At 46.5% G+C, this 9598-nt stretch overlaps 1 protein-coding gene across 1 annotated transcript; it reads left to right on the top strand.

The window, feature by feature from the left end:
* Positions 1-1690: 1690 nt before the first annotated feature.
* EDN1 (endothelin 1) lies at positions 1691-7991 on the top strand. Its single transcript, XM_002915916.4, has 5 exons — positions 1691-2233; positions 3800-3968; positions 5340-5498; positions 5651-5764; positions 7478-7991. The coding sequence occupies exons 1-5, from the start codon at positions 2170-2172 to the stop codon at positions 7578-7580; spliced, it is 609 nt and encodes a 202-aa protein (XP_002915962.1). The 5' UTR covers positions 1691-2169; the 3' UTR covers positions 7581-7991.
* Positions 7992-9598: the final 1607 nt, after the last annotated feature.

The following is a 9598-nucleotide window of genomic DNA, read 5'->3' as shown; positions in this document are numbered from 1 at the left end:
TCCCCATGCCCCCAGGGCAGGGCTGAGGTAAGCCTATGAAGAGGCAGAAAGCCCAGGCAGAGTCCCCCGGGGACTGGGTGGAGGCCCTTCTGGTGTGGGTGTGGGAGGGAGGGTTCCTGCCTCTCCTTCAGCTCCAGCCCTTGCTACAGTGGCTCTTTCAGGGAACAGATCTCCTTAGGCACCTGATACCGCAACTGTTAACTGTCTCCCCAACTGGGACTTCCAGGGAGGTCCAGGGGCCCCAGGGTGCCCAGGTCCACAGCTTTCGTGCTGGGATGAAATCTGTCCTTTTGATTCTAGAGGTGAGGGGTTAAGCAGGGAGAAGGAGGAAGAAATGGTTTGAGGGGATCCTCCTGAGTATTGGAAATGGGTCCACACTTGAATACCCCTCCCTCGCCCACCCTGGGGAGGGGATTGGAGTTAAACAAGGAGAGGAAATGCTGGAAGTATCTATTCCATGGTGTCCGCAGGAGCTAGACATAGACTCACTTTCTCCTGTGCAGGGAGGATGCTCTAAACTTCCCCCCTCGGCCTTAGTGCAGGACAAGCACTCTGGTAGAGAGCATGGGAGCTCTGGGAGTCTCGGTTTTCCCACTTGAAAAATGGGGCTACAGGCAAAGCCAATGTCTTACCTTATGTTTTGCTCTATAGGTCACAGCACGTTCAACTCCACTGGGGCTGCCCCCCGTGGGTACCTCAGGGGGTATTTCCAGGGCAAACAGACAGAAATTGCTTTGAAAACATCAACGCACTATTACTATGTGAGGTGCTAGCTGATCTCCGTATTCAGCATGGCCATTTCCTCCTTCCCAACACCACCCTCACTTCACATCCAACCTAGCCCTGTACTAGAACACCCCTTTGCCCTAAATGAAGAAGCCGAGGGGGAGAACGATTCAGAAAAGGTGTCCCTGCGCAGGGAGTAAGCGAACCTTCTGAGGGGCACCCCTTTCTCACGGGAGGCGCCGTTCCTGCTCCTTGGCTCCCATCTCGGGCTGCCTTCCTGCTGTTACAGGGCAGCCAGGGCTTTTAGTTTTTGTTCCCAGAAAACATCAGCCCCTATAGCTCTTCGTCTCCCCCTGGCGTTCCTCTCCCGCTCTTTCTTAACATTGGTGTTATCGAAGGGGGGCGTTCCGGGAAGGGCAAAGAGGGTGGGCGCAGAAAAAAGTTTATAGGGGCTTCTACTCAGTGATATCGAAAGCACTGGGTATGTGCCTGAAAGGGCTTTTTTTTTTTTTTTTTTTTAACGTCCTTTCCTTGCCATTCCTTCACCGATCTTTTTCACTGTGCACGCAAGGAACTTTAGCAAAAAAGACTTGGGGGAGGGGGCTTGGAATAAGGGACAAGTACCTCGATCTGCCAAAATAATGTGACCCCCCGTGGGCGGGGGGAGTGAAGAGGGAGAGCGTTCCCCTGTTTGATCAACACTAAGAAATCGGAGACATAAAAGGAAAACGAAGTGAACAACAATTAAAAAAAAATCCCCGCGCACAACAATACAATCTATTTAAACTGTAGCTCATACTTTTCATACCAATGGTATGACTTTGCTGGAGTCCCTCTTCTGATTCTTGAACTCTGGGGCTGGCAGCTTGCAAAAGGGGAAGCGGACTCAAGCGCTGAACGGGCAGGTTTACCAAAGGTCTCTAATGGGTATTTTCTTGTTCTTAGCCCTGCCCCTGAATTGTCAGACGGCGGGCGTCTGCCTCTGAAGTTAGCAGTGATTTCCTTTAGAGCCTGGCCTTATCTCCGGCTGCACGTTGCCTGTTGGTGACTAATAACACAATAACATTGTCTGGGGCTGGAATAAAGTTGGAGCTGTTTACCCCCACTCTATAGGGGTTCAATATAAAAAGGCGGCGGAGAGCTGTCCAAGTCAGACGCTCTTCTGCAGCGGCGCTGGGGTGAGCGCGCAGAGGGTCCTCGGTCCGCGCTGCTGTCCCCGCACGCCACCGCCGCGTGCGTCCTCAGACCGCTCCCACTGCCTGCCCTCCTGGCAGAAACTTCTTTTTTCTCTCCGTTAAAGAGCACTTAGGCTGAAGACTCACTTTGAGATCTGAATAACCAGAAGCGCCTTGAGGGACCCGAAGCTATTATTTTTCTTCGTTTTCCTTTGGGTTCATTTGGCAGGGGAGGACTTTGATTCCCCCCCCCCTTTTTTTTTTCAGAATGGATTATTTCCCCATGATTTTCTCTCTGCTGTTTGTGGCTTTCCAAGGAGCTCCAGAAGCAGGTAGGCACGGCGCCTTGTAAAGCTCTGAATGTTAATGTCTTCTTGTCCACCTTAATGTTTTTCTTTCTTCTGTTTAGCGCTTCTTTTTAAGGATTGCAGCTCAGATAGCAAGTGTCTGGGAATTATTGCTCAAAGCTACTTAAGTTTTCTAGTGGGGAAAAAATTTCTCTATTGAAAACAATTGCTCCTATAGTATTAAAATAACTTATTGTTATTATTGCATAGAGTATTTTCTTGGCTTTAAAAAATATAACTCCAGAAAAGTAAAGACAAGATATTATTTAGCCAAATGCATATTTGCAATATAGGTGTTTGTATACAGGTGATAGGACATATAGGGACTTATATCTTATTGAAATAACTTATTGAAATAGTTTTAATAGTGTGTGAATGTGTAAAATATTTAAACATTTCAACTCGAAGCCAAGGAATTTTATTCAAGTCATTCAAGCAATATATGAGCAGTAAAATCACCTGCAAAACAGTCTGTTGAGTAACCCTCGGGCAGTTTCAGGGTGAAGCAGATGTTTTCTTTAAAAATTGTCATTATTGACTTTAGGCTTCTTTTGGCAGGTTTTTGGCACCCAAAACAGTGTGAGGTCTATTTTCGGTTTTATTCACCTGTTGTGGGAGGGGAGCTAGGATAAATCTTGGCCACCTGAGGATTTAGATAGTGTGTGTATATCTGCCTATTTCCCCTTCTTAGGGTCAATGCCCTTTTATCGTGTGGCTTTTCATGACCCTGACTAAAGAGAAAAGATGTCAAGGGAATGAAAATCCTGGAATGTGTCTGATCATTTGAAATGTACAAAACTGGGCAGATAAGCTGCAGGGCTAACTTGTCAGTAAGAAGAGGCCACGCTGCAGTAGGGAAGGGGGGAGGTGGCAAGTCCCCCACATGCCATCCTGCTCCAGGGATCCTGAATTCAAAATCCACAGAGCCTTGATTAGGTCCCCGAGCTGCTGCTCGGTCTCACCCTACGTCAGTACTTTCTAGAGTTTACCACTTCCGATGAATATTGTAGAGCGGGTTTCTCTTCTTTCTCTCCAATCATCCCCCAAAGCTCTTGGATTCCACTTAATTTCAAGGACTATGTATCACCTGGGCTACTCCCTGCTCTCCACCAGGTGTGAAGTGGTGGGTTCCCCTAAACTGCATGGGGAAGTGGCTCCAGACCTAGGAAGAGGCGGGCGATTTACGTAGCTTTAGAGCTTTGGTCATCAGCCAACTTTAAGCCACTGTCCTATGAAATGGGGCTGTCCTATTAAATTCCATGCAGAAGCCACCACAGATTTCTAACAGGCAGCATGTCCACGCCTTTCTCTGGGGGCTGGTCAGTCAGTGCCCTTTTCAGGTGGCTGTTCCCCCTGCACATGTGTGTAATCTCCCTGAAAGTGGATAAGCCCGTGGGGGTAAAGGTGAAGTCATGTTAAGGAGGGGAACGATAAAGAGCGCTTTTTGCTCTGTGTTTCTTGCTGAAGGCGGGCTGCATGCTTCATGGGCTTTTATCTGCTCCGCTAGATCCCAAGGGACATGCCCTGCTGACCTGCTCTTTCTCTCCCCAGCCGTCTCGGGCGCAGAGCTCAGCACCAGCTTGGACAGCGGAGGGGAGAAGCCTGCTCCCAGTGCACCCTGGCGGGCCCGCAGGTCCAAGCGCTGCTCCTGCTCTTCCCTGATGGATAAAGAGTGCGTCTACTTCTGCCACCTTGACATCATCTGGGTCAACACTCCCGAGTGAGTCTCTAGAGGGCGTCGTCACTCTAGCTATTCCTTACCTCTCGCTTCTCCAGACACTGGAGCCCAGGGACGCTAGCTAGTTGCTTTTGGGGGGAGCTCCTGGTTAGGATTCCGAAGGTAACACTTCTGACAACATGAAGGTTCCTCAGGGGGTGGGGACAGTGCCCCCCCCCATTCCTGAAAATACCAGGCAGGGTGGTTCTTTGAAACAGAGGGGAGGGTCTTCTGAGACCCCGTGGCTCAAACACTCAGGATAGGATAGATGGAAAATGCTGATGGCAAGCAGGACTCTGCCACACATTTCTGAGGGGTGTCCTTTTGTTGGGATCTGCTTGGGTTTAGGGACCAAGTTGCCGAGGTCGGACGTGGCTTAGTCTAACCCATGCTACTCCTGGGAGGCAGAGGGGACTGTAGAGAGTGATAATCAGCCCCTTCGCTTTACTTACAGAAAAGCACAAACCCAAATTGTGGACATCACTTGCGCAAGAATGAGTCCAGGGCAGACCTAGACCTGGAACAGGGGTGTCCTGACTCCTCTGTACCCTCCCTTTAGAAAAGCCCATTTCAAGATAGCGATAGAAACATGGTCCGTAGATTTCTTTTCTGCCTCCAGAGCTGGAAGAAAGCAGATTCCCCCCCGCCCCCCTTCACCCTGAAAACTGGCTCACCCGTCAGACACAGTTGTAAACAAAAACACGGCACACAGTGTCCCGTAACGGGCGGCCAATTATGGCGAGGGATGCCCAAAATCCAAACAAAATGAAACCCAACAAAACCCACAATAAGCCTAATACTTAAAAGGTGATACTACCAAGGAGAGGACTTTATTCCTTTTAGGTGAAGCTCAAAAAGGACCCTTTGGAATTTATTGGGGAGCCTTCTGGTGATGAGTCCTTTTATTAGTCATATGATATCACCAGTTGTAGGAGATTCAACGAAGCTGGGGGTGAACCCTGCACCCTGCGTGCCATAGTAGATCCCACCCCTCCATACCCCCCCAGGGGGCACTTTGGGCATTACCATATGACTTGAATTGGAAATAGATTTTCAAAATCCTGTGAGTCATGGTTTTGCTTCGAAGTCCCTCCCCCGCAGTAGCTGTTAACTAAATGGAAAGTCAGAAAAGGAAGAAAATAGGAAACACACACCAAAGCAGAGATGTCATGATTTTGGACAAAAAACAAAGCTGCTTGTGTGGAGAAGAAACTGAAATTTGTTAAGAATTCAACTGGAATTTCATTGAGTTAGAAAACTGGTTTTCTCCTGGTGAGGTATACACCCTCAAGGCCATTGATGGGCACGTCGAAGGCATCATTTCAAAGGCTATTAATTATTCTAATATCTTTTGTTCGTCTTTTTTGATAATAGGCACATTGTTCCGTATGGACTTGGAAGCCCTTCTAGGTCTAAGCGATCCTTAAAGGATTTATTTACCACAAAGGCAACAGACCACAGGAAGAGATGCCAGTGTGTTAATCAAAAAGACAAGAAGTGCTGGACTTTTTGCCAAGCAGGAGAAGAACTCAGGTGAGGTGGAAACCCCTTTGCTTTCCATCAGTTTTAGGGTCTCCTCATCTTCCCATCGTGATGTTGCCTTTTTGTTTAAGAGAAATTAACAGAGACTTTGTGAGAGCTGAAGTTACTATTGCTGAAACGTTTTGCCCTATCTGTATTAACAGGGACCAAGACAGTATGGAGAAGGGCCGGAATGACCCTAAGAAAGGAAAAGACTGTTCCGAGCTTGGAGAAAAGTGTATTCATCAGCAGCTGGTGGCAGAAAGAAAAATGAGAAGGTAAGAGACTCCCAAGGACAGCTAGCCGCAGTCACCAGTGCTAATGGGCTGCTCCCCTAGGTATTCTCACCTTGATGGGAGAAAGGCTTAGAAGAATGAAGATCTTTAAAGTCTATAGATTAAAAAGAGAAAAGGAATCCCTCTCAAATATTTTTTGAATATAGACCTTTGCCCACGGGACACTTGGATGGTCTTAAGCACGTGTACTCCGTCTAAAGGTAGTTTTTCCCAACAAGATAGATCCGCAGACACCTTCGTCATTTGCTCATATCGAGTCCTTGCTTTTCCGAGTCAATGTATTTGCCACTTTCCTTGAGAAATTAACCATCATTTCAGGGAAAGGAGTTTTGATGTTTATTTCATTTTACTTCATTTTATTTTGAAATCAAAGTGTCATGCATGATCAAGTTCTTCAAAAAGTAGCAGTTGCTCCAATGGCCAGAGGGAAAAATAAAGTCATTAGGTAGGGATGGTGAAAATTAGACATGCTGTTTGAGAGGTTTACTTATTTTTTTACATGGGGAAGGGGCAGAGAAGGGATGCAGATTAGTTCACAGCATGGGGTTGTGATGGGCAGCTCTATCTAGAGTGATGAAACTTCCAAATCCAAAACATTTTGGAATTCACAAGCTGGAGGGAGGAAATCTGCATACAGAGCTGTCCAATGTGCTCTACATTTCCCTAACCTGGTCCACAGAAAGTTTTCCTACAAATCGAGTGGCAGGGGGCGCCTAGGTGGCACAGTGGGGTGCCTGTGTGGCGCAGTCATTAAGCATCTGCCTTCGGCTCAGGGCATGATCCCGGTGCTCTGGGATCGAGCCCCACATCAGGCTCCTCCGCTGGGAGCCTGCTTCTGCCTCTCCCACTCCCCCTGCTTGTGTTCCCTCTCTCGCTGGCTGTCTCTCTCTGTCAAAAAAAAAAAAGAAAAAAAGAAAAGAAATCCAGTGGCAGGTTATGTGATCAAAGTGTGCTGAGCAGCAAGGACTACTGCCAATGCGTGGGACATTCTCAGCTGTCTGGGATGTCCTGCTAGCCATTGTAGTTTCCGTACTTATAATGTCAGGGCCCTGATGGTCCCCCCAGGTCACCCGGTTACATAAGCCACAGTTCCTTAACTGACTTGAGAATTATTCTTATCTTTCTATGAATGATTAAATCACTAGTACAGTTCCCTCTTTTTCTTGCCAAAGGAAAACCTTAAACCTGCAAAAAATATAGATCTATATTTTATAATTGCTGTACACCATTTGCTTTGGGCTTCCCTGGACGCCTCCCCTCTTTTTGTTCCTTTCCCACCAAGTCCCCTTTAATTGCTTTTGTGATTAAGAAGACGTCCATGGCTATTTGCAACCTATGCAGAGGGAATTTCTGCATAGATTCCCATGGTGGTAGTTGGGATGGGGCAACAGAGGAAAAGAGAATATCTCTAGTTTACCTTAAAATTGTACTTTAAAATTGTATTGAATGCCCAATTCCCTTTAGATATGACCATAGCTCCCCTCCCCTTCCTCTGTCCCCAGCATAAAGTGTGGGCTGTATTTTCACTTGAGTTTAACTAAGAGTAGCATGCTGTTGTGGTCAGTGGGGAAAGTTCAGGAACTGGACTTAGGTTTGTTTGTGCCGGATTCTAATTTTAGATACTTCTTTTGCCTAGAAATGTTTTTGTTTTTTTTTTTTAAATAACGTTTGTTTTCTCTTGTCTTGTTTTAATAGGTTGGACGCCATCAGCAACCGCATCAAAACAGCTTTTCGTGTGGCAAAGCTGAAAGCGGAGCTCTATAGAGAAAAGCAAGTGACCCACAACCGAACACACTGATGACAGGTCACCGGGGCCCGGCGCCCATCCCATCTGCAAGCCTTCTCCTCCGCGGAAGGAACCCTGTGGCTGATTCTGCACTCTCTCTCCACTGCTGGGATCAGAGCAAAAGCATCCTCTCTGCTTCGACCAAATGTTTCTTGTTCCAGACTGGCAATGGACCAGTGCCCTCGCTCCAAACATTCCAGGGAAGGTTCAGGAGTCCCCCAGTCCATCTTCTTTTGCTTCCATCAGCGATCACCGCTTTCATCTCTCCTCCTTTGGGGTGACAATGGACCGCGCAGAAAGCAGAGAGACACAGTGACTTGCGAATGAGGGTGTCATCCTCCAGAGGGAGGAGAGGAGATGCCACACACGGTGGAATTTCTGAAGAGGGTCCGAAAGGAGTCTTTGTGTCTCACTCAGGCGCCTGGCACANAAGCTCTGATCCATAAGAAAAAAGATCCTTGAATCAGAAGTTTCCCTGACCTTGATCCTTGGAAACGCAATGGTCTAGGGTTGTTTATGAAAGACATTGCAAACTAAATATTAGGTTATGCTTTAAAGCAGTAAAATTATTTTCCTTTATGTAACTGGCTAACGGAAGAGGTTGGATTAAATTTCGATGTACTTATTTTTTTATAGATATTTATATTCAAAACAATTTATTCCTTATATTTACCATGTTAAATATACGTTTGGGCAGGCCATATTGGTCTATGTATTTTTTTTTAAATGTATTTCTGAATGAAATTGAGAAAATGCTTTGTTTTGCCTGTCAAGGTAATGACTTTAGAAAATAAATATTTTTTTCCCTACTGTACTGATTTTGAATCATTTCTGAAATTCCCAAGAAATGGGCCAAAGTGTAAAGAATTACGAAGGGAAATGATTAAAGTTGTTTTTTGGGGTGGCAATAAGAAGGAAAATAGTCTTGGCTAATCACAAAAGAACTTGATCTGGATCTTAAAGTTGCCCTTAGATTACATTATGGTCCAAATTACATTAAGATTACATTAAGGTCCAAAAACAAAACAAAAACCCAGCTTTAATACCTCCGTCTTTCCCTGGATAGCAGCCTTCTGCTTCCTCTTCCCCCCGGAAAACTCTCCAGGGGCTTGCTTCATCCATTAACTTCGCTTAGGCTATGAGACAGGATCCCACAGTTAAAGCGGATGGTGTGGTGAGAGGTGCTTTCTCCGAATCAACGGGCTGAAGGAAGCAGTGGCAAGATGAGTCCCCAAAACGTCCCTAATTATACACAGCTCCACACCAGAAAAATGCTTGGAGGAAACAGCTGTTTCAGAGCAATTGAGGCCCCCCCCCCAGCTTTTTAAATTTGTTTATGGTTGGGTGGCTTTTTTTTTTTTTGGGCTCAGATTTGGACTTTCGTTTATTAAGGAACGCTAAGTGCCTTCGCCTCCCTGTGGTAGCCCAGGACCGCACGCATGCCGGTGGCGGTCGAGATACCGAAGGCTGGATCTGGAGCAAAGGCACTGTGGCACATCTTCTTCTCCACTGGGCCTTGCTGGTCTTCCCAAACCATCCGGGAGGCTGCTGTTTCAAATGGTTGTTACCAACAGAAGCCCGGAAGAGCTTGCTGAGCTCTCAAGACTCCTCACCTTCTTTCCCTAATAGGAAAGAATGCGTGGCATTCAACAAATATTAGCTCATGATGACCATGCTGTCCAAACAATGACACATCTGAGGGACATTGAATACCAGCCTTCAGGTGAGCGTAGCCAGTGTCCCAGGGAGAGTTTCTATCTTTATTGACATGGCTTTTTATCTTCCATTCTCTCTCTCTCTTTCTCTCTCTCTCTCTCTTTTTTTTTTTAAGGGAGAGTCCAATATCTAAAACCGTGTTTTCTGGAAGTCCATTTAGAGCAGATTTCTCTCTTTGCACGAAAGGCCAGGTGGAGCTTTGATCTCAGAATTCTGAGGACCAGATATGACTTGACTTAGCAAACTGTTTGTCGGTATGTGATTCTTAAGGGAATTGTGACGTTCTGTCCACACCAAGGGCTCAGCGCAAACTT

This window comes from Ailuropoda melanoleuca, chromosome 5 (assembly GCF_002007445.2).
Source record: "Ailuropoda melanoleuca isolate Jingjing chromosome 5, ASM200744v2, whole genome shotgun sequence".
Lineage (NCBI taxonomy): Eukaryota > Metazoa > Chordata > Mammalia > Carnivora > Ursidae > Ailuropoda > Ailuropoda melanoleuca.
The sequence above is the reverse complement of the archived record's forward strand: the minus strand, read 5'-3'. Positions and strand labels throughout refer to the sequence as shown.